The 26,227-nt window shown below is 40.7% G+C and overlaps 1 protein-coding gene across 1 annotated transcript; it reads left to right on the top strand.

Moving 5' to 3' along the window:
• Positions 1-20,008: 20,008 nt before the first annotated feature.
• On the top strand, positions 20,009-23,121 carry LOC311497513 (myelin-associated glycoprotein-like; the record flags this gene model as incomplete). Its single annotated transcript, XM_084557830.1, has 4 exons — positions 20,009-20,054; positions 20,354-20,689; positions 20,813-21,124; positions 22,607-23,121. The coding sequence occupies 4 exons, from the start codon at positions 20,009-20,011 to the stop codon at positions 22,903-22,905; spliced, it is 993 nt and encodes a 330-aa protein (XP_084413956.1). The 3' UTR covers positions 22,906-23,121.
• Between the last annotated feature and the right edge of the window lie 3,106 nt (positions 23,122-26,227).

Raw genomic sequence — 26,227 nt, 5'->3', positions numbered from 1 at the left:
CATCAATTGAAAGGGACAATGTTATGCTTGATTATTTATAAATCTATGTACAGTAAGCATGCAATAAACAGAATATGGAAACAGTATTTAGTTATAGACTGAATACCTAGATGCTTGAATTCAGAGTCTGTGCAGAAATAATAGCAATGAAACTTATCTCATTTCATCTAAACTACAAGTATCAAATAATTCTACAGATTCCGGATGTTTTAAAAAAAGAGAGGAGTGAAAAAAGGAGTTCAAGTGGGAGATGAGAAGGTAGAAGGACCCTTACACCTCAGATCTATGAGATCAAACACACACACGCCTGTCTAAAACACATGGCACTTTCCACAGATTAGAAATCATCCCAGTTTACAAAAGCTTTGCTCAACAAAAGGTGTTCTTTTCACAGACACGAAGCCGCCGGCGCAAAGAAGAGCCCCGGGCCCTTTCATTGTCAAGCTCTTTCTTTTCTTTTCTTTGCCGCCAACAACACTACCCTCTTTATCAGTGCAATTACAGCACAAACAGACTCATCATTGGCCCAACTGTCCTCTCCTATCACCTTTATTTCCACAAGCAACCTAATTAGTCCTAAAGAGAGAAAAGCCAATAAGCGGAGGAGAGTAGAGAGGCAGAGACAGAAAAGACCAGCTATCATGTCCATTTGTGAGGGTTTGAAACCGCAATTGTACGCGTTTGTGTGTGTGCACGCCACGGGTATATTTTTCCACTCTGTTTTCTGTTTCTTTTTGTTGTTGTTGTCCTCACTCTTTCTATCTCCTTTTTTTCCGTAGAAAGAAAGCCTTCAAAGGAGTGATTGTGCAGAGCGGCTGAAGTGGTCTGTTGGTAAGCGGACAGCAGAGCAACACAACAAACATGGCTAGCACTAATCAGGGCCCCGGCTAATGTAAACAATGTCATTTTTTGCCCTTAATGAGCCAATTTTCCGCAGATACGAGAGGGCTAACAATTGGGGCAGCGCCTTTGATGTGATTCATCTGAAGGTTTGTTTGTGATCGCTTGGCACTTTTTGTTGGAAGCCCTGCGCCCAGCTGCTTTCATCTACCCCTGAAAAGGGAGAGCCACGACTCACTTGGGTGCAGAGGGAGGGGTGAATAAAAATAATTTTCCCGTTTTTTTTTTTTTTTAAAGGACAACCACCCTCCCCCTTTTATTATAAACTAGTCCTAATCAGCTGACCGGCCCCCTCCTTCTTATCTCCCTCCCCTTTAGCCCCACAGACACACACACATTTGTGAACACGCATACATGTACAAGAGCTAAGTAGCATCATCCATGAGGGATTTAAAAAAAAAAAAAAAAACTAGCATGGTTCATGCCGGGTGTCTATAGTGATCAAATAGCGAACTCATTAAAAGGCGCCCTGGTGTGCGAGCAGTGGACACTGACAGGGCCTTCATTAACATGGTGCTGACAAAAGGTGAGGCAGACCAAAGAGGCAGCCGGCGGGCCAGGTGTGTGTGCCGCGGCGCCTTTCAAGATGGCACCATAGCCAGAGGCAGGCGGGCTGGCAAGCGCACTCCATCAAATTGACCAAGAACAAGCTGGTTCTGGTGAGAGACAGAGACTGAGAGAGAGAAAGATCAGTGTGCACTAAAGCCTTCAAACTTCTAATCTGCACGTCAAGTCCAGCTATGATCCATTTCATCAGACTAATCAGAAAGCAAGTCTTTTTGTTAAGTTACTGAGACGAATAGTAAAGTGAACTCTTCAAAGTTTAGTAAAAGGCCACAAAACACGCAAATAACAAAAAAAAAAAGCAGGAATGAAGAGTGAGAGGGTGATATTGATGTAACGAAGGTAGTCAAAGGTAGAGACCACAGGCAATACATCGCCCCATGTCCAGGCCTATTGCAATCAATCACTGGAGCTGAAGTGAAGTCAACTCCAGGCTAGTCAGTCAGCCAGGCCCCCATTACAACCACATATATATACATACGCATGCACACACACCTCTGCCTGCCTCTCTGGCCATGAGTCAGGGGCCCTCTGGGGCCAACCACACACACACACATTTGCACACAAACACACGCACACACACTGCACCTGCTGGGCCCTCCAGTTACCAGCTGTCAGCTTCACGTGTTCTGTGCCGTCTGTTCAGTGTGTGTGTGTGGGTGTGTGTGTGTGTGTGTGTGTGTGTGTGTGGAGTAAAGGTTTTACAGCAAAGTTACAAGCATCAGCTGGGCCATGGCCACAGAGGAAGAAAATGATGTGAGGCCTTCAAGGACATTTACTTGCATTCAACAAATGTTTAAACAAAACCTAATAAACTAGGAACACTGGCCCGTTTCTAAATAATAAGTGATATCATTTGTGGAGATAATATTTCTGATATGAGTTTTTGACAATAATCTCACACAGTAACATACAAAGAAACTTCCCAAAATTACATTACATTAAATTGCCATAACCAGTTAGACAACTGTCAACAACACTGACACTGATAAACTGTTAATTATTAAGTAATTTACTTAATCTGTTAATACAGACATTCCAACAAGTAAGTCAAATGGTGACTGGATCACGATTCTCAAACATGAGAAATCGCTCCTATTCTCCGTCTTAAATGTGATTACCACATCACAGACTAAACAATGTAATGATTACCTAACAAAATTACCAAATTAGTTAGTCGCAACCTGACACATGTTAAAAAAAAAAAAACATTCAAACTGTTAAAACACAATATACAAGAAAGAATATAGGGAAACGTACAAGTGATGGGCTCAGTAACAGTAGATACAACCAATTACCAGCAAAATGGATAGTTTTAGTGTAGAAATAAGACACATTACTGTGCTCACCTTTAGGGCATGACCTTAATCCTGTGCTCCCTCCCCACCTCTGTAAGGGACAGAGAGATAGGAAGCTGGGTTCAGGCAACAATGAAAAACATGTCTGTTTTGGGGGGACAAAAAAATCAATAATGTGTTGTGATGTGAAACTGATTCCCACTGGATTCCATCGTGTTCTGTGCAAGCCTATTCTCTGTGTGGCCCTGAGGTAAATGGTGTACTTTGTTACAGTGTGTAGCAGTAAGCCTTGGAGACCTGTGCAGCGATTAAGCCGTACTGGAGCACATTAGCTCAGGCCATGTCATGGCAGGCTGAAACAGGCCTGGCATGGAAGGGAAAAGGATGAAGAGAGGGTACACCAGAGGGAAGTAGATGAAAAAGGGGATCAAAAGAGAATAAAATAAAAGAGAAACTGAGCAGGAAGAGAAGATAAATGTGAGGGAGGGGTGGTGCACAGATAAAAGTAAGAAGAAAATGACATTTTTGTGGGAAATTTTTTTGTCATACAGCTTGTGCATTGTCATACAAGGTTTCATTCCTTTTTCAAACCCAAAAGAAGACGTATAGAAAACCCTAGACCCTTCATGGTGTCACTGCTGACAGTAAAGAGAAAGACAGTAGAGATGGCTAGCAGGCGTGATGGGAGGGTGGAGAAGGATGGAGAGAGGAGAGAGGACAGCGGTGGGAAGAGTGACAAATTCTCTGCTGATGACTATTTACAGGCTATTCCCCCTCACTGCAGAAACCTGAGGCCTCAACCCCTTTCTCATTTTCTCCTCTTTATTTATCCCTTTTCTTCTTTCTGTGGCAAATTTGTCACGTTTGCATAAAGGCGCTATACACTGGTGTGGAGGTGGGAATGGCAAGATGAGCAACCCAAGGTGTGATGAAGCAAGTGGGGATGGTAATTGAAGAGAAGACAGAGAGGAGCTGATAGCAGCAATTCCTTCCTCAATCTGTGAAGGGAAAAAAATCTCTGACCATCTTCCCAAACTCCCAACCCCCCTCTCTTGTTCTGTCCCCCTTTGCCCCCTGTCACCCACCTCTCCCCTCTATCACTCCCTCTCATACACCGCCCCTCCCCTCTTTCACTCTTTCCTTTCTCTGCTCTGCCTCAGCACCCCCCTCCACCCCCCTTGTCTCTCCAGGAGGCAGTTGTCAATCAAGTGCGTCTCCCACAATCCCTCTGGAGCTCATTGTGCCCGCGGTCGCTGGCGGAGGCAGGCGTTGCGAGGCGGCGGAGAGCCGCAGATGGAGGGAGCGCTGTCAATCATTGTCACTAATTATTAATTTCTGTCACTCAGGCCCCCGTGGCAGCCACAGAGTGGGGGCCTCTCACTCTCTCGGTCTCTCCCTCCGTTCCTTTTCCATCCTCCTCCTCTCCACTCATTCAGCATCCCTCTGTCCCTCCCATGTTCAGTCCCTCTCTACCTCCCTTGTCCCTCGTTAAAGTCTCTGCCTCTCCTTCGCCTTTGCCTCTTTCATTCAGGTCACCTGATGTTTCCATTTCTCCCTCCTCCTTTTCTGAAGCTGCAGCCCACGCTCTCTTCCCCATTCCCCCCTCATTCTCTCACAACACTCCCAGGGTGAGTTGATTTGGTATGCCACCCTGGCCACAAAAAGTTCAACCTTTCATTATGTGGTGCACGTGCTCTCAGAACTGCCCCCTCTCCCCTCCTCTCCTCTCCCATCACCAGGTCAGTCCCCTTGACTCTCTGCTCCCCTTCTAATTGCATTCTGCCCTCCACCCTTCTCAGACTCTCATTTTTTTCCCCTATCTCACCCCCCAACACACAACTCCTCCTCCAATTCCTCAAGAATCCCAAAAAGACATTAAAAAGACCTGCCTAACATTTTTCTTCATCTTTTTTTTATTTTTTTTTTGTTTAAGCGCGGCAGGTTCTGATTTGATTTGGTGCACTTGGTGTTTTCAATTTGCTCACTGCCGCTTTCACCTGTGATGTCACTGTGATGGTGGCTAATGAGGGAGGCCTGACCCGCATGTAGTTGCAACAGAGGACGGGTCGGTCCAGTCTGCTAAGGGTTCTGATCCGCTCCAACCCTCACCTCATTACCAGAGGTGGTAGGATGGGAGGCAAAGAAGAGAGGGAGGAGGTAGGAATGGAGTGAGGCAGAGCGAGAAAGAGAGGAAGTTGGTGGTTCGAGCACACACTCACACTCATTCACATATATTCATGAAAACACACTGCATACACACAAGCCGAGATCTCAATATTCTCATGCTATACACACACACACACACACACGTCATATCAATGTACACAAACTCATACACAACCATACTGTATATACGCATACATTCATCTTATAATATGCCCACACAAGCATTTCTAGCCACAGACACGCATACCTAAACACACACACACAGACGCACAGTATGTCTTATCACACACCCACTCATTTACACAGATGTAGGAGGGAGCACACACAAATAACTAAATAAGGTTTGCACGCTGATGTTTTTGTAATTACATTTGAACTCACTCAAAGCTGCAGAGACTCTGTTAAATCAGTGACCTGCTAAAGGCTCAACCATTACAAACTCACACTGCTTATCCAAAACCTTGTTCAATCTCATAAACAAAAATGCTATCAAAAAAATAAATAAAGCTTTCATTTTTAGTGCAGATTCCAAAGTTTATAAAGATCCAAATAAGTCAGGCTGTATGTTGGTGAAACGTAAGTGAAATGATAGCTAGGGCAGCTTGTTGATAAACAACGCAGAAAAAAATGTGTGACAGTGGGTGCTCAAAATGTCACGCTGTAAAAGCTTGTGTTTATTCCTCTGGGTGTATGCATAACTTAGATGAAATCATATGGAATAATGTTTATTTTAGCAAACTTAAGAGGAAAACTATATGTTAAGGGGTTGAGACCCACTCTCCGCTCACACTGTGTACATCTTCTGCCCCCATCTCCTCCAGGATTACTATTCACAACAGACCTGTGCTGCTCTAATGAGGGGCCGAGGAAGAGGCCAGCTGGACACCACTGATCCCTCACCTCCCCTCCATCACTCCGTCTATGCTGCTCTCCATCCATCCATCCATCCATCCATCCATCCACCCACCCACCCACTCCTCTGCCCCAACAAGCCCCCTGAATGCCCCCCAGTCCTACTCTGCATACAGCCATTAGTAGCCTTCTACCCTTAACCTTCTGCGTTTCCGTTTCCACCTCCTTCCTCCTCCTCCTCCTTCTCTCCTGTGTCTGTTTGCATCCTCCCCTCTATCTTCTTTCTTTCCTGTCGCCGTCTTTTCCTCAGCACCTGTCACTTTTCCCTGTATTCTGATCTCTCTTGTTTTTTTTCCTTTTCTCCATCTCCTCTTTCTCATCTCCTCTTACCTGTCACTCACTTTCTCTTCCTATCTGATTGTCTCTTTACTCCTTCTATCTACCCCCCCCCCCCCCCCCCCCCACACTCTCTCTCTCTCTCACCTCTTGTCTCTCCCGTCTTGTGTGTGTGTTTGTGTCAGCATTCAGCACCTCAGTGGAGACAGGGTTTATTGGGGTAATGCATTTATCACTGCTGCGAGCCAGGGCCTCACCTCCTTCTTTGAGCCAGTGAGTAATGAAAATAGGATCACTTCTGACAACACTGTGCAACACGCACTCAGGCTCACACAAATGCACATCTGCACAGAGACACACACACACAGATCACACACTTGTGCTTGTTCCTACAAAATGCTTGCATTTAAACACACGCAGATAAACAACAGCACCAATGTAACACAAACCTGTAGTAGCTACTAAGCTGCCATCTAATGGGATGGTCTTTTGGTTTGGTTTTCATATTACATATTACTGATTCTTTGTTTTGGGAAATTACAGTGAAAACAGTAGCTTTGTAGTTAACAGATTACTCTAAGCGGCTAATTAACAGTGTTTATTTAATCACACAGAAATGAGAGGCACTGTTCATGGTAAACTGTGAAACTGAAGAATAGCCTAAATCTAAATTAGGAGGAATATTTAAATATGTTCTGAAATTCCCTTGAGTTACATTATCTTCTCATCTACCAAGATGTGTTTAATAGTGATTATTTAATTATATGTTTGGTGCACAGAATTAAACTATAATCTATAGAAACAATGGTGATCTAATCTAAAACTGGGATTAGAAACGTTAAGCATGTCATCACTTTCACTGCTCTTGCAATGAGCATGCCACCTTCTTGAGGCATGTCTGATGAACTGTTACTTTAGTTTATAATTATTTTAAGTCTTTTAAAGTCTCCGGATCTGCTCTAAACAGCAAGCAAAAATGTATTTGCAAGCACTAGTTAAATCACTAAACTGACTGAGCTGGGGTTTAAGAAAATTTTGGTGCCACACACACCGCAAACATCAGTCCAGGAACTTAAAATCAATTACTATAATATCAAAAACGTACAACTGACAAATTTTGTCAAACAATCTAATCCATCAACCCATCATGTTCATCACCCAGGAAATAGCTAAAGTACTAAAATAACATCTTTATCTACGGAGTTCAAGTGGATTAGAAAGGCAAGGTGTCTGACTATTTCAGCTGTGGTTTCCTCGGGAGAAAGAAATCAGGTAAGGATCAAGTGTTAATGGCCAGGGGTGCCTGTCTAATCTCATTTGGTCTGGTGGTGTCGAGGAGCTGGGGGAGGTCTTCACCAGTTTAAAACGATACCATCACCACAGGTATTCTAGCTCGGGTTCAGATTGGCCTTGACAGAACAAAACATCGCCGCAGCAAATGACTCAAGCACCTCCCACTACATCAAACTCGAGAGGACAAGGTCAGATCAGCGGCGACATAAAGTTTAATCTTAGAAAACAAACTTCTCTTCAAACTGCACTCTTAAACGCAGTGTATCGTGGCGGGGGAGAGCGTTACTAATACACCAAGTAGTGCGTGGAGAGCCTAAGTCAAAGGACTGCTGACTAATGTGCCGAAATGGTTGGAAATACTCCGCGGTATTGCAGATGGCAGAGGTATTTGTTATTCATATGGCCCTCAAGGTGCATCCACAAGGCTTGCGTGAAAGTGTGTGTCTCGCACGTGCATGTGCGTGTGTCTATACGTGTATGCTTTTGTGTGTGCCGGTGTGTGTGTCTTGTGCTGCATCCGCAGTGCTGAGGATGCCATTAATGCTCGCTGCTGATCGCCCTCCCACATTTAAATAACAATAGTGCAGTCAGAGAAAGCATCGGTGTGAATCCAACCCGCAAAACACCCAGGAGCTGCAGGCCCCACTCCTGCTGTGTGTGTGTGTGTGTGTGTGTGAGCACATGTTTGTGTGTATGATGTGCGAGTTTGGCGCTTGTGCTCATCCACACATATATGTGAGTCTGAAGAAGGACAGCAAGAAAGAGGCAGGCTGCAGCAGAGTCTAAAATACACCTAGTCACTGTGTAGCACAGATGGCTTATGTGACGAGAAAGTGTACGTTCATGGTGCTTCCACATTTGCGTGTACTGGAGACCCTGGGTCCCTCAGTGGATGAGCTGCCTTTCAGTCTTTCAATCGTAGTTTTCACATCCAAAATAATACACATTTGAAGTTTCTTCTCATTGCTAAGTGGCGTCATTAAAGCCCATCTACTTTGGCACTTTAGCAAGCACAGCAAGTGACAGCATAAGCGTTTCTGTCATTATAAAATCATTTGGACAGCACATTGTGAGCACCACCAACATTCATGCAGGGATCTAAGCATAAAAGATAAAGACCAAAAAAAGGAATTTCAAATTACTGCATAACAAGGAGTCACAGTTACTAGAGTCCAAAATAACCCTTAACAAATAAGTAGCTCAAGAGCAAGAAAGTCACTATTTACTGCTTCATAATTTAGCCAAAATAAACAACTCACATCAGTCTACACTCACTTTCAAAGACTTCAGGTACACTAGTTAAAACTAATTCATTCTAATATAACAGCGCTGCATTGAATCCAACTTCAGGACAGACACGATGTTTAGATTATGTGATCATTTTCAGATGTAGTTTTTGGTGCTCCTATTGGTGCTATTGGTGGTGCCTAGGCCCCACTGATTAAAATGGGGCTATCAAAATAACAGAAACATGTGTTGGTACGACGCGATCCAACTCAATAGTACGACAAACAACAGCCTCCAAATGAAAACAGTTTAATCAACAGCTCTTAGTGTTATTTTAAAGACATGTTGAATACCATAAGATTTAGTGAAGGACTGCTTATTTGTTTTAACTAGTGTACCTAATGAACTGGCAAGATAGTCTGAAGTATTCATTATGAGTCTGGGTCAGCACAAGGTAAGGTGAAATAGACTCCTTAAGGGATAAACTGATTGAAGCACAAACTTTAGTTTTAGATTGTGGAAATAAACCAGACCCAGATGTTTGACAAGCCCCAGCGAGCTGGTGAAAATAGGATCTAATATGTCTAAAATTAAATTAAAATCATTCTCAGTATGATCACATTGCGAGACCAGAACTGATGCACACATTAGAATTGATGAAAAATAGCATTTTCCACTGCAGACTTGTCAGATTAGAAAAACGTTGTACAGGTGTTATCATTAAGATGCTTGTGTTTGTCCCAGCAAGCCAGCATGAAAAATAACTGGACCCTGAAAACAAAACAGCTACTGTACATAAAATTCATTATTTGTTAGATGTAGGAAAATATCTTCTCTGAGAGGGAAACGCTAACAGCATCAAATCTTACATCAGAATTCAAGTCAAATGTTGTACTGATGGGAAACAACCAAAACACTCTACCAACAAGGAAAAGTACGATTCCCCTTTTCAATTCTATTTATGGCTGAATATGATTCATTTCTTCTTATAGTGATAATAATGGTGTTGATAATTGTACACCTTAGTGATGGAGAGACAGTAATGTTTTCAGCTAACTAGTTGACGTCACTCTTCAAAAATAAATAATTAAATAAATAAATATTTCGAGGTAAATTGGCTCATATATTCATTCTAATTTTTGGTAATATATCGGCTAAACATTAACCCTGTTCGTGCTCTTTATGTATTTTCAGTCTTTCGGACAATCTTAATAATTAAGCTAGCTAGCCCTCAGAGCTAACAGCTAACTAGCCTTTATCTGTCAACACTTCTGACATACTGTAAGTGTTTAATACAAATGCCACGCAGAGTTGTTGAAAACGAAAACTCACCGGAGGTAGTTTTTACTTTTCAGACGCAGTTTTGGGAGAATGCATCCTCATTTCAAGCTTTACATAGCCGACATGTACAGGGACAGGTAAATCCTTCAAACTCATTAACGTCGTATGGCCTACTTAAAATCCAAAATGGCGCATATTAGGACCGCCACCTCCCTTTGAAGCGTAAGAAGAAAAAAATAAATAAAAAAATAAATAAAATAAGGCTTAATTTTGGCCTCATTTATTGACTGTTTAATCGAAACAATTAAAATAATAAATAATTAGCAAATATACAGATAAATAATCGTTATTATTGTGTTTTACATAATATGCATCAATCTAGAATCAGCAAAATATTTATTTATTTTTTTGTTTTTTATTTTATGTTTTATGTTTTAGAATGATCAAGTCAGGAAATAACTGAAAAGTTAGTTGAAACCTTTTTTTGTTTGTTTGCTTGTTTGTTTGTTTGTTTGTTTGTTTGTTTGTTTGTTTGTTTGTCACTTTCCATTCCAGTATTTTCTTGAACATTTAATACTAGATTAAGTAATTTATACAACTACTCTGTTTAACAAATAAAAATCCCAAGCTTAAAGAAGCTCAAGTGACCTAAACCTGTTTGAAATACCCAAGAATATTTTATTACAGAATCTACAGTTTATTTCTTCCTTTTTTACGTATTTCAGAATGTATTCGGCGCTCATGAAGAACTCTAAATGTGCAAAATCCTGATCTTTTTCTCTCAGTGTGTGGGACCATAAATACTCTTGCCAATACATTTCTTGACATCTAAATTATAAACCTTATTTTTTCTGACCTTTTAAATGAACAACAATGCACCTTTGCCCTATCTGCATCATGCATATATTTTGTATTTGGCTGACTCATTGTTTGCAGAAGGTGCACCTGATAAAGTGAAAAATGAGTGTACATGGAAGAAGTGTTTACTTTTGTAAATGTCCTCACACAGTGGGTTCTAAAATATTCTACTGCAAACTCCATTCTGTCTCTCCTCGCCTCTCTCGTACATGCTATGAAAATGTTCACGGTCGCAGAACACCCACTCGCGCATAGAAAGTCACACACTGACACGTACCGTGTGTTGAATTGTGTATTTTTTTAGGATATGCACACAACCTGATGGATCACATGTGGGTTCTTGCAAGTGGACGTGCAAAATATTGCAGGATCAGTAGCAGGATCTTCAAGACAGCCAACAAAAAATTGATAATACCTATAAACTTCTTTCCGCATTCATCTACTTTCATTCGTCTTATGACGTGCCACAAGTTGATGCCTAACAGTCACAAGAGTGTAGCATACATGACAAGTAGAGGGAAGAAGTAAAGAGGGGGGAAGAAAAAAAAAGTGGGATGTCGCGGGTGTAGATAAGTCAAGAGGTTTTGAAAAAAGAAAACAGAGAAAAGACAGAGACAAAAAGAGTGAAAGGCTGAGTCTAATAAGAACCAAGAGACAGCGTGCTGGTGTCTTGTGGTGCCATTTGAATACAGGGCAGCAGCAGCTGGAGTCTGTGTCGAACAGCTCTGCACTTCACACAGCATCACCATCAGGAGAGCATAGCACTGGTAGTACTCTGCTGGAGTCTTACGCTGCTTCACACACTCCCACAGACCAGGCTGTGTGTGTGTGAATGGGGGAATGACTTGGAGCTCCATGGTTCTCATTACTCAGCCACTGTAATGTGCTCTCCTTTCTAGCTTACCATATCGGGGCTGGTGTTCCCACTGTTGGCTTACAGAAAAGGAAAGGACCGGCTTCACCTCTGTTCTGAATGCATTAGCACACATCACATTTTCAATCTGGACCTCAGCACAGGTTCCCAGCGACTCCACTGAATAGTAACAGGGTGTATGGATGCAAGCGTGTGTGTGTGTGTAAGACGGTTTAAAAATACCCATACTCCTGCTCGGTGCTGATAAGTTGTGTTATGAGAAACTGCCGGTCCAGACAGCGGGGTCATTAGCATGACTGGTCGATTGAGAGGTAGCAGAGGAAGGAAGCAGAGAAGGGAATAAGGAAGGTAAGGAAAGAGGGAGGAAAGTCAGAATTTACACTCAAGTTTCCAACGTTTTTTAGGGAAGAAAGTGAGCACCCAGGCATGAGACTGATGAACACAATCCACTCAGCCACAGCCACACTTGATGACTGACATCCCTGCAGTCTATGACGTTTGGCTACATAAGTCTTCTTTTTATTTTAGTATCAGTGTCTGTTAATTGTCAGTATCACATAGAGTTCTTGGAGCTCAGAATAAGTCACTTCTGTCTACACTATGCTGTACTTAAAAGGATACACCTCATTACATTTATCAGGCTTCTTTCAATGACCAAGATCTTTCCATAACTTTAATCAAGTGTTCATTATTTCCCCTGTAACTTCAAAGTCCCTGTTAAACAACTTACAGAGTGTTATTTGATTCCGCATATTTACATGTTTCCTATGAAACCCGGAAGCTGCTCCCCTCCCACAAAGCCATACAGGTTCGAGCTGAGGGCCACTGTTGCTGGTGAAGAAGATGTGCATAAATATGAGAGAAAGCATTTCAGTGGAAGCAAAGTTAGTATAAGCCCCTGGGTGCAGGATGAGTAATTGACATTTTGAAATTGAGATATGCAAAAATCTCTAAAATGCATTAAGACTACCTACTAAAACAACTTTTTCTCGTCATTGTTTGACCAGACAAAGTTCTTTCTGTAAACCAAACCATAGTAAATAAAGTTGTTCTCATGCCAAACCAGACAAAATCTATATTGTTGTCACCTTAAAATATGCATTAATTTTGCTGATATGCTTCCAAGCATTGTTCTTGGGAGCATTGTACTGTATTTGCTTGTAGGACTTTTAACATAATCTAAACTAGCAAAGTTCAAATAAGTGTCCATTTGTCGTGTGACGTGACATAATTTTCCTAATTTGAGAACATTTGGGACTAAATGAGCGTATGAAGTAGAAAAAGTACAACAATAAAATGCTACTTCTGCACTGATGCATCAGTATAATTTTATATGTGGCAATATACAAGTTACCAGGGGACATTTTACTCTATAAAGAGAACTGTTATTTGTTTTTGGTTTATTTACAGCACATCATGCATAGGTTACATTGCATCAGGTTTTCAGGCATTATGTGTGAAATGGAATAATGTTTTCATTTGGCACTGCCCCGATCAATAGCACACTTACATTAAATGTGATTTGTGCTTTCTATTGTTCCGTTGCATTATAATTTCTCGAGTCACTATACACAAGTCCACTCCATCATCTTTAAGTCCACCTCTGTTCAAAAACTCTCAGAGGACTTTTTGACAGCTATTACAACACTAGTCTATTGCCCGGTGCCATTCAACAGAAAGTTACCTGTTCATTGTTTTGTTGGCAGCTGTTTCAGTATTCTTTGTGCTGTTGTGGCTCCCAACAGGAACCACAAATCAAACTCTGATTGCTAAAGGACATGCCCAGGCTGTAAAGAGAAAATGTAAAGCAGGCGAGCATTAATGGGAAGGCTAATAAACTCAGAGCTGTGAGGGACTTACTGCTGACATATCCTTTTTCTCACATTTTATTTTGAGGAAGAGTCCAAACTCCTTTACACTCTTACTGAGTCACTTATTAACACCTCGGCCACTCAAGGATTTAAAGAATCCTCCCAAAAAAGGATACGTAACTCAACATACTGTATATATTGATATTAGGTGTTGCCATTCGTTTAGGAGCAGGGAACAGTGTGAATGTCATGTTAGGATCTTTTTACCTTGACACCTATGGAAGATGGAAGTCAATTACACGGCCTTTTAAATTCAGAATAACTGAGCTGAGATTTTGGGTTGGCTGTGGCTCAGGTGGTAAAGCGGATTGTCCGTTGCCGCTTTCCATGCCAAAGTATCCTTGGGCAAGACACAGAACCCATTTACCCAACCATTTATGCATAACCAAACTGAAATAGCGTGTACCACACAAACCAGTGCTTGCATGGAGATAAGTTGTCGCAAATTATGTAAACTCGGAGACAATGTGCGGATATATTTCGGAGTTGGGATATAATCGAGTGTGTCTTGAAACTTCATCGAACTTGAAAGTTTTTTTTTATTTCAGCTATAATGTCAGATTGAACAGCATATTGTTGGTGTATTTTTCTAAATCTAAATCTAAAGATTTAACAAAGTGCTACCTACATTTATAACGCCTTAGAAGTTGGTTTTATTCACAGCACATGATTTACTGTTTATTAAAGTCTTGACTAAGACCAAGCTCTAGTGGTGCAGCCCAATTTAGGAGCCACAAAGTGCTTAGGAAGGACTTTACTCAAAAACATAACGATGTATTAATGGTTGTGTCTCACCCTCAGTTCTTTCTCTGGTCCCTTTTCGTTGGCCTTACTGGCCTTATTGAAGTTATTAAAAAATTAAAAAAGAAAAAGTTAAAACACACTTGGTATAGCAGTTACATTAGCAGAATTTATTCAGAAGCGGATGGGCAACCTCTGCGGGTTTTATTTCTTTTAATGAAGTGATTTAAGTGTTTTACTAAAAAGAGGCAGACTTTTTTTATGACCACCATGGACCCATAAAAAGTAGGTCTAGAACCTGTTTTGAGCACCATACATATTCTGTACTAAAGTCAAAAGCGAAGCATACAACAGCATGACAAAACGTCACGGCAACGTCACAACTGTCTGGTTTCTTTTCTAACACTAATGAGCAAGTGAGGTAGAGAGAGAGAGGATGAGTGAGAACGAGAGAGAGAGAGAGCACCCTGATTAGTCTGGCAATGCCAGTGTCAGACACTCAGCAGGGCGTCCACAGCTCACTGTGTGTTTGCGTGCGTGTTATGTGTATATTTGAGCATTTGTACGCCTGCCAGTCTTTGCACTCTGATTTTTTTCCCCCTCTTTTCTCACTTTCTCTGCCTATTCTCTCGTTCTCTAAGCTCCAAGAACTCTGATCCTTGTATTCTCTCAGTCTGGCAAATGACTGCAGGGGCTGACAATCCACTGTCAGCATGCGCCGCCACAGTCAATAACGCTGTCCCATGTCACCGCACTACACTGGCTAAAGCTCACATTTCTTATCCCCCCCAAAAACTGCTGCTTAACAGCCCTTCTCTGCCTTTGCCAATCCTGCTAAAAGCATTGCCACATCCCCCTTGTATCTCCTCTCTCAGAAACCCCACCCTGACACATTTTTGGTTGTCCAAATGACCAGAACATCCTTGGTTGAAGTGAATGCTGAATAATGTCAGTCCAAGTGTAGCACCCAGTGAAATTTGGAACCAAATGTGATGTGCTTTTCACGATGCCCCTGAATTCTAAGCATGTGATGGGTGACTGATCCAGCTGTCTTGCTGTAACAAAATGAGGTCATAGGCTATACTCAAATACACATGTGAATTGCATACATGCACGCATGCAAGGGGGTGCAGTGGAGCTCAGAGCGTTGCCCAGAAATTGTAGTTTCCCCCATAATCCACTTCTCCTCTATCGTGTTCCATTAACCTCACAGTGCAGACACACATACTCCTTCTCTCAGCCCACACAGGCCCTCTACAAACACACACACTCTTGCACACACACATGCACGTCTGTCAGTGTCAGGGCCTGTGTTGTCCAGCTCCATTGTATCTGCATGAGGCTGAGATAATGGCATCTGTCGCTGCTCCTTTTGTCAGCGCTGTCCCCGGCCCCTGCTCGCTGCTGGTCCCCATTAGCTGGCTGCTGGCCCGCTGGCCCCTTCGCTCCACGCTCTGCTGCCTGACCAGAAAATACAGGAGACGCCTGTCCCTTCCTCTAACTCCCACTTTCGTTATCCTTTTCCCCCTCTCCTGTCCTCACACTCCCACTGCTGCAGTTAAAGGTAGTGGAGTAGTTTGTTTAACTGTGGAGGTGTAAACTCTCTGGAACAACTAATGGCAAGTGTGTTTCGGTTTGATGACACAGGCCTCCAACAAGGTTTCCCGTTAGTTTTCCAGCGATATGGGAGCATGTAGAGACTTTACTTGAAAAGTAGGATTTTCTTGGGAAAAACAATTATCTTTGTACCATAATATCCCTTAAATTTTCCTAATTTCTTTGATCTAGAATTTTCCAACACAGATACCTCTGTTACAGATGAATCAACCAAACAACTTTAGGGCTAATATTTTAAACACTCATCGATTTGCTCGTTTAAATGACTGATTTTCATTCATTAATACATGTCAGAAAATAGTGAATGCCAGCTTATTTGGCAGAAAATAGTTGTTTATTTTTTGTCAGTCAACCATTAATCTGTTAACTGGCTTATCCTTGCAGCTAATGTGGAACAAAAATGTGTTCAAAGCAATTCAAAATCCATTTTAACAGGAGAAAAACAGTTAGAAGAAAGGTGAAATGGAAATTCTTCTAAATATAAATTTGAATGTCAGGAGCTCTGACAAAGATGGAGTTCTGACCAGATACAAAGCAGTACTGCCATAAATTTGTCAGGGAGATGTTATTTTACAGTATGCCGTAGCGTAACGTATCCAAACTGTCCATCTCTTCAATGCTGCATAATTGCACTCACTGTATCTATATCAACACAGTCCAGAGTGGGGTTAGTCTGCAAAGCCTGATGCAAAACTGTGTCAATGTTAACATGGTCTGAAATGACACGTTCTTTAGATTTGTTCTCTGTGAGTTCCTCATTTTTTAGTCAGTTCTTAAACACTTCTTCAAAGTGTAACCTCCCTTCTGAGGAAGATGGCTTTTCTCCAGAACTCATGAAATGTAAGTTCCTATATCTTTAATGTGGCATAGTTGTAAATAAAAGTTTAACACAAGATTAATATAATGTTCAGTGATCATTTGATTTACAGGGATGAATGGTCATATTTATAAAACGAAAGGCTAAAGGTTAAAGAGATCCACTGGAAGATGTGAAATAGTTTCCTTTTTCTAAATGTGACACTTCAGTCCATCAGTCCACTGTGATTCAGAGGCTGAGTCTATTAGAAACATGTTCTGCTGGGAAACTTTTGGACCTGGCGTTCATGTGGATGTTACTTAGACATGTGTCACCCACCTAGATAGCAGCAGCCATCCCCAGCAGGATGCAGCCTGACACAGACACACACACAAAAACGCTTTAGGAACAACTAAAAAAAAAACATGAAGAACAGCACAAGGTGTTGACCTGGCCTCCAAATTCACTAGATCCCAAACTGATCAGGTATCTGTGGGATGATCCACAGAGGCCCCTCACCTCAACCCATAGGACCTAAAGGCCCCCACTAACAACATTCTGTTGACGTCCATTAACACCTGGTTTGTAAAGAGATTATTTAACCATTATTAGAGTGTACTGTTCCTAATTTAAATAATTCATTCTTTAGCATTTCCGTATCTGTGATAACATCTTTCAAAGTGATAGATATACTGTAGGTAACTTCCAAAGTCTCTGGTCAAACTGTTGCGATACCTTGCAGGAATCAACATCTTATTGTTTTGTGATTGTCTAAAAACTCTGAAATCATGGTAACCCTAATCACATCTTTTGAAGTCAGTAAAGCGTTAAAAAAAACACTTATAATATCAAGTACTCTTTAGTAAAGTCTTTAAATATGTTTCTGTTTTTCAGGTGTCCAGTGTGGACAATGGAGAGTCAATATGTCACGGACTATAGAGGTTCTGAGAGGATCCTGTGTGACCATCCCCTGCTCCTTTGATATTGAGAGGAAACATGACAACTATTTAGATCAGACATGTAAAGCAATGTGGAAAAAAACAAGTAATGATTATAATAATTTAGTAAAATTAGAACAAATGGAGAAGTGATGGGAGAACTGACAGACAGAAACTGCACCACAAACCTGAATAACATGGTTTCTGATAACGACAGACATCACCTCAGAATGACACAAGTCTGAGGATCTTCATCACAGTGAATCAGTCACAGGAGAGGGAACTTTCCACACTGCTCTGCACCAGCTCCAACCTTCTGGGATCTGGTGCTCACATTTTATGTCTACACTCATATCCAGCTATTCAGTGTCATTTAAAGAATGATTCTCATGTGGAGCCTGTAGAGTTTATTTAGGTTTAAACCTCATCACATATTCATAGATTTATCTTTATAGTAATATCTGAGGTGGCCATGATTCACTTGTTATTAGAGATGTGTCTGAGAGATTACTATCCTCACTTTAAGGGCTTGAGCATCTTCTGTCTCTACAGTAGGCTCACATTAACACTTTGTACTGATGTTTTTCTTCTTTATGAACAACATGCTACATATGTACATGGTGCATTGACTTAATTCAAGATGGGACGTTGTTTTACTCTATGTGATTGTAATTCTTTGTTTGATTCTCCATTTGTACTTTATGTAAAAATAAAATTAATCCAAAAAGAATCTGAGCTCCTCCTTATTATAGATCCATTTAAGTCTGAATGTCCTCATGTATGCAGTTTCCAAAGGTGTTTGGACACTGTTGGCAAGTCACTTGAAATTACCACCGATGTTTAGGTACTGTAACAATTTCCTGTTAACTACAAGAGCGGAAACCCCTCTCTGACAGAGCTGTCATTATTTCAGTTCAAGAATATGTGAACACTTATTGATTATATTCAATAAAATAAACCCTAAATTTGACTTTTAGTCCATTAGGTATATTCATTTATTTTCTGTAACCGCTTGTCCTGGACGGTCACCTGGGTCTGGAGCCTATGCCCCCTGTTAATGGACGAGAGGCGGGGTACACCCTGGACAGGTCTCCAGTCTATCACAGGGCTAACACAGAGAGACAGACAACCATTCACACTCACATGCACACTACGGCCAATTTAGTATCACCAATGAACCTAACCAGCATGTCTTTGGACGGTGGGAGGAAGCCAGAGTACCTGGAGAGAACCCACACAGACACAGGGAGACCATGCAAACTCCACACAGAAAGGCCCAGTCAGCCTGGATTCAAACCCAGAACCTTCTTGCTGTGAGGCTTCACTGCTAACCACCACTCCACTGTGCTGCCCTTAGGCGTGTTTTTATTAAAAATGCAGACATTTCTTCTTTGACATATGAATTTCCGTCTCTCTTAACAAAGATGGATCAAATTCTATCAAATTGACTCATGTTAATCAAAGCATTGTTCTGAATGTAGGCTAATATGATAATGAATTATTAGAGAAAGTGACTGCATGTCTATTGCAGCTTTAAGGTGAGAAAAAAGGGCGGTCCTTTTGAAATCCATTTCTGATAACAAGTCCATAATATCTCATTCTCTCTCTCTCATTGGTTTCTCTGTGAGTTCCTCATTTTTTAGTCACTTCTTAAACACTTCTTCAAAGTGTAACCTCCCTTCTGAGGAAGCTGGCTTTTCTACAGACCTCATGAAAATGGAAGTTGTTCTATCTTTAATGTAGAATAACTGTATATCAAAGATTAATACAAGGTTAATATAATGTTCAATGATCATTTGATTTAGTGGGATCAATCGTCACATTTACAAGCTTGAAGTCAAAGAAAAAGGTCCCATTGAAGAGGTGAGATCTTTTCTTTTCTAAATGTGACACTGTTAACAGTACTCTGTGTTTTGGAGACTGTTGCTGCTGAGTCTATTAGGAACATGAAACACATGGAATGTGGAACAAGGAATTATATCAAATGTTTGTCATGACTGCTTCCAGCATAGAACTTCCTGTTTTTATTCTCTACTGTCTTTTCATCTTCTGGACATTGCTAAATAAAAGTGGGGAGTCTTTTTCAGTGAATATCATTGTGGAGAGCTTAATTTAATTAATTCAAATTTTGTTATCCTTTTTCACATATGTGATGTATTTGATCTGATACCTGAAAGAAATTCAGTTCTGTTTTAAAAACAAACTTTAATTGTTTGTGTTTTTGTTGAAATAGAAATAAACACTTTTTTGTTAATATTTTTACATAAAAATAACCAAATATATAGAGAAAAAAATCTTAAATGTCTTTTAACAGCTTAATAGAAGAAATGAACCAAACGTGTTTCATGTGTAGACTCCAGACTCCTTTAAACTAGACTTTCTCCTGACAAACAAAGATGGCTGGAGCTCTGACTTTCCTTCTCATTGGCTGTTTGCTGCAGGGTGAGTTCAAGTCCATTAACACCTGGTTTGGAAGATTATTTCAAATGACCACAATACTCTTTTGCTAAGTTCAAACATTCATGCTCATTGTCTCAATGTCTGAGAAAACATCCTTCAAAGTGAGATTTGCTGTAAACTACAAAATAAATCAATGATTTATTATGTGAAGATCTAAAATAACTGAAACCATGGTAACAGTAATGACTTTGTAGAGAGTGAGTATCAGTCATTACCACTAGACTGCTGCTGAGAACTACTGTTTCCTTTTCTTCTTTCTAAACTGTGTGTTTGTGTTTCAGGTGTCCAGTGTGGACAGTGGAGAGTCAATATGCCGCAGGCTATAGAGGTTCTGAGAGGATCCTGTGTGACCATCCCCTGCTCCTTTGATACAGAGAGCACTTATAACAATTTAGATCAGACATGTAAAGCAATGTGGAAAAATAGTAGTAATGATGAAGTTGTGTTTGATAGTAAAACTAGAACAAATGGAGAATTGATGGGAGTACTGACAGACAGAGACTGCACCACAACCCTGAATAACATTGTTTCTGATGACACATATTACTTCAGACTGGAATGTGAGAATCCCTTGAAATGGGACTACAAACACTATGAAATCAAGATTGTGGCCAAAGGTAAATGTTGATAGCTATTGTCTTTTAAAGTTCCAATCATTTAGTTTCATTCAGCTGTAGATTTACTACAAATTAATAATCAATGATTATTTATTGACTGGTCCAACTGTTCCTTCCTACCAGCTGATCCTCCCTCACCCACTCTGACTCCGTCCACACTGGAGGTGGAGGAGGGAACCTCAGTGAGTCTGACGTGCTCTGCTCCAGCTCCCTGTCTGTCTCATCCTCCAACTCTGACATGGAGCCCCAGACTGGGTGACAGTCAGGAGACACTGCAGGAGAATCAGGACAAAACTAAAGTCCAGACCTCTGTTCTGACCTTCACTGCTTCTCACCTCCATCATGGACAGAAAATCTCCTGCACTGCTGTCTGCAGGAAACAAGATGGCAGCAATCAATCAAGCAGCAGTAAAACTTCAGCACTTACTGTTTCATGTGAGTTCATTTCTAACATTAAATCTCATCAGTAGCACTTTAACTAATAATCATTTAGTTTTAAACCACTTTAAATTGAATCGTCTTTGTCACTTTGAATAAACAGGTTATAGAAAGATGGCGTCTGAGCCTAGAAAATGGTAATGGGAATGTTTGATCAATATATGAACTCAGTACAAACTATGGTTAGGTGCAGCCCTAGGTTGAATCTGTGTCTTTAGGAACAAACTACCTCCATGTAGATGGAGATGAATTTCAGTCTCTGAACTGAACTGTCTCCTCCAGACTGCAGTGTCTCCTGTATCCACCACACTGTTTCACTGATGATCCTTCAAGAACTGACAAATGTTTGTGCTCTAAAATGTGTAGCCATACATAACACTACCAAGGATATTATGTGTTTTATCAGAAAATTCAGATACGAGAAAAACAAAAAAGTAGAATTAGCGTAGACCTGCAGATTTAATTTCAATCAACAGGTCAGTTGGATGAAGAAAATTTCGGGTTTTACAAACATAAATATAGTAAACATTAATTATACTATTAGTTACATTAATTATTACTTTGGAGCATACAATGGGCTGTTAAATGAAAAACTCTCCGTGGTATAATATTTGGTATTATTAGTGTTTTTTCCTATTACAAATATCATAATTTACATTAAACCATTGCAACCATAATAACATTTATTACTTATTTTTCAGTTTCCCCTAAAGACACCACAGTGTCCATCAGTCCCTCTGGTCCAGTACCAGAGAACAGAAATGTGACTCTGACCTGCAGTAGTACTGCCAACCCAGCAGTAAGGAGCTACACCTGGTACAGAGCTGACAGAGACCAGGAGACTTTCATTGGGACTGGACACATTTTAAACATTGAAGCCTCTAAAGTCAGCAGTCCTTTTTTCTGCAAGGCTGAGAATGATCTTGGAGTTGGACGATCCACAGACACACAAATAGATGTTCAGTGTATGACAGAAATTTTGCACTTATCTGTTTTACATATTCTTTATTGAAGCCAACTTCAATAAATCAAATCTTTAGATCCCAGATGTATACCCAGTACTAATACAATGCAATTCTTGTTCCCCATTTATCAGATTCACCAATAGACACCACAGTGTCCATCAGTCCCTCTGGTCCAGTACCAGAGAACAGAAATGTGACTCTGTCCTGCAGTAGTACTGCCAACCCAGCAGTAAGGAACTACACCTGGTACAGAGCTGACAGAGACCAGGAGACTTTCATTGGGACTGGACACATTTTAAACATTGAAGCCTCTAAAGTCAGCAGTCCTTTTTTCTGCAAGGCTGAGAATGATCTAGGAGTTGGACGATCCACAGACACACAAATAGATGTTCAGTGTATGTATCAAAAAATAAAAGTTTTATTTTTTCAGAAATAAACACGACATATATTATGTATTGAAACACATTTCATCATATGTGTCTACAGTCACACATTTAAAACATGTTCTTTCCAGTTCCTCCACAGATCCTGGCCTCATCTCACTGCACCAAAACTGAAAGCCAGGTCACCTGTTCCTGTGAGACTGTGGGAAACCCTTCTCCTACTTTACACTGGTATTTGGATGGGAGACCTGTCAGTCAATCTGGAGATTTTTTAATCAGCAGTGAGTCTCTAAATGACACAGGCCTGAGGAGCTTCATCACTGTCAATCAACTAAAGGAGAGGAGTCTTTCCACCTTGCTCTGTCACAGCTTCAACTCTCTGGGATCTGCCAGGAAGCAGTTTGGTGAGCATCAAATCAGTGCAGAGTGAATACTTTTATTCTTGGGTTTTGATCTGGTTTTTGTTCACATTCTCTGACTTCTCCTGGCAGATTCTGAGCTACATTGTGAATGTGGACATTGCAGTGGAGTTCTTCCTTGGGCTCTTGCTGGTGGATTTTTCAGTTCCAGTGTCTTCTTTATAATCTGCATAGTGTTCCTTTGGTATGTTTTAACATGGTTGTTGATTCAGTATGAAAACTCTGCTGATGTTTTCACAACAAACCATTGACATATTTTTTTGTTTTATCCCAGCAAAAAAACTGAGGAATGTGAAGCCCAATGAAGAGGACAGAACTTACATGTCACTGGATCGTAGAAACATCACAGAGTCTTCAGAGTATGGCGTCATTACCCAAAGATCTAGATGAGAATAATGATCAGAAGCTTTACTGACTGATTTCTTGTATTTCTGCATTGATTATATGGAGTCAAACGTTCCTCTTTCTGTCAGTTTGATCTTTCCTGTAATGTCTTAAATAGCTACTGAGTGTCTAGGAGTCAGTCTTTCTACAGGGGGGTTGAGCATCAACTATGAGCAGCTCTTCAGTGTAATTTAAAGAAGTACTCTCCTCTGGTTTTAACTTCATCACAGATTTACTGATTTATCTTTCTAGTAATATCTGAGGTGGCTGTGGTTTTACTTTTAGTGAAGTGTAAATGATCTCCATCCTCACTTTAAGACTTGAACATCTCCAGTCTCCACAGTAGGGTCACATTAACACTTTGTATTGATGTTGCTCTTCTTTATGAACTGAAGGCTACATAACTCCATGATGTATGGACTTAATTCAACATGAATATTTCTTGTTTTTGTCTCTTTCACTTTAAATCAGTGTGATTGTATATCTGCTTTTATTTCTACATTTGTTCTTCATGGAAATAAAATAAAACGAAACCACAAAGAATCTGAGCTCCATCTTAACCTTTACACTTGCTGTCTGTTAGTGAATAAAAATAACAGCCAGACAATCATCCATAAGCATTTAAGAACAAACTAACAGACAGTTGACAGTTATGAATCAGATTAACATGAATGTGTAAAGCAGAAGTAAACTGGGGTTGTTTAGTAATGATTCATAATTAACTACAATAAATGGAGAAATATTAAGAAAGTCACACTGACCAAAACATCTCTGTAGATCTTCCTGGAACTTGTGTGAGACACAAACAGGAAACAAGATGGCAGCCCTGATTGTATCTGTTACCACAAGTTTAACAGTTGATGTTTCCTGTGAGTTACTTCGTCTTCTGCTAAAACTCTAAAATAAGATAAGATTATAACTGAACTGATCTACTGACTGAATTTCTTTGAAGTTGGATTTTTTTACAGTTTACATTCAACAATTAAAATAACTGACAGATTATTAAATAACAATTATACATCTGGTTACAGTAATCACTTTGTATAGATGCACTGGCTCCTAATGTAAGAAATACAGTCAGTATTACATCTGTCACCTATCTGCGACGTCTCACTTAGTCACATCGTTTCCCCCTCATCTCTCATAAGCTAATAAAATGTAAAGATGGGAAGATAGCAGGCCGAGTTTTATTAAGAGCGTAATGGCAATATCACTGCTGTAATGATAGTAAGACATCTAAGATGAAGGGCGGACCAGCGTGCGGAAGTGAGCATGACATCACAGGCAAAAGTATGTTCTGCTCACTGTGTTTCATTATTGGTTAAGCTTCCTTATTAGGGAAAGGGGGGGGGGGGGGGGGGATGCGAAGGACAAAGCTAGGCCGTTGATTAAGCAAGGCAATTTGAGCAGCTGCTACAGTGCTAAATTACAGTTGTACATCATGCAGCTCCCTCTCCACTTCTGCTTCCTCAACTTCTCTTCAGCCTCAGCTCTCTGTATCTGGAAGGACTTGATGCTGATCTCCATGTTGCCTGCACTGTGAAGCAGAAAGACTGGCAGAAGAGTGAGAGGCAGGGGTTGAAATGGCAGACAACAGCCCCATCTACAGATTGTATGGAGTCACTGTATTACTGAGGGGACATCTGTCGATCCAGGTGTTTCACTGCAGTTGACAATAAAATGTGATTTTACCAGTTTATTGATAAGAATTTAATTTGGACTTGCCTGTTTAGTTTTATATTGATATCACTGCAAATCCAGCTGTGGTTGCTGATGTGATTTCATTCCTTTATTTGCGCAACTAAAGAATGAATGAGCCGCTTATAAAACAATGCTCCACAAATGCTTGGGACAGAGGCGTCAGTGCAGCATTAGTCGGCCTTGAACAAACAGACAGCTGCATGCGTTGGCTTTGCTGTCTTGCAGTTTAACACTCACACTCTGCACACTTTGTTTTTGCTGCTACAGTACAAGCGCAATAACTGCTTTTTAAGCTGCTAACGCTGCTGTCTGCGGGCGAGACACTTTAACCACCAGACAATTTTGCTCCCTCAAGTGCCATTTTTATATTCAGATTTTTCGTTGGCGCCTCGCTTTATTTGCGACTATTTTTGTCTCGGCACACACTCAGCGTATAGACAATTTGGCACCTTTTTTCTTTTCTTTTTGTTTTTCGGGCTTCACTTGTGTATAAAAAGATTTCCATAATATTTTATTTAAGTTTCTCGTGTCTTCACGTGTTCTGTTTCTTCCTGCTGCTGTGACACTTGAATTCCCCTGCATGAACTGGAAATTAAACTTTATTTATTTAATCTTAGAGAGATTAAAGGCAAAATACAAACCCCAGTAGTTTAGAACTAGTCATTTGTCAGTACTTTTTGAGAGACTTCATGAAGTGCATCAATATCTCTGAAACCACCCCAAAGTCTGGAAAAAACAGCTCTGCAGCGAGTCCAGACGACCTTCAAAACATCATAAACATGACCTCTCCCCTCCTCTGAATATGAAGTGACTTCCAGATCAACAAACCGTCAGGCTGACAGGTCTAACCTATCTGCCATTAGCCCGTCGAGATATCACACTTTGCTTTAATTCACCATCTTTCAGAGTGTCACACTTTATATTCCTTGGCATGGGTAGGCTACATGCGGATGCATAATTTATCTCAAATTAGCGCCTATTTGAGTAAGCATCAAAGCAAGGCGGCTAAGGTTGGAGGAGAGCTTAAGGAACCGCAGGGAAACCATCGGCAGGATTAATGCGGGAGATTTTTATAAGAAATTACTGGCTTAATGAAGTGGATAAAAAAGCTGTCAGTGTTTTATTGCATCTAAATTGTGTGGAAGTGGTGTTTAGCTGTCTCGCCTACTCCCCACATAATGGGTCGTGACAGTAGCTGTGAGGCTTATTTAACTTAACTGGTGAATAACTTGCATGGCGAAGCTATTC

This window comes from Chelon labrosus (genome assembly GCF_963514085.1).
Source record: "Chelon labrosus genome assembly, chromosome: 12".
NCBI lineage: Eukaryota > Metazoa > Chordata > Actinopteri > Mugiliformes > Mugilidae > Chelon > Chelon labrosus.
This window is presented reverse-complemented; position numbering and strand designations above follow the sequence as displayed.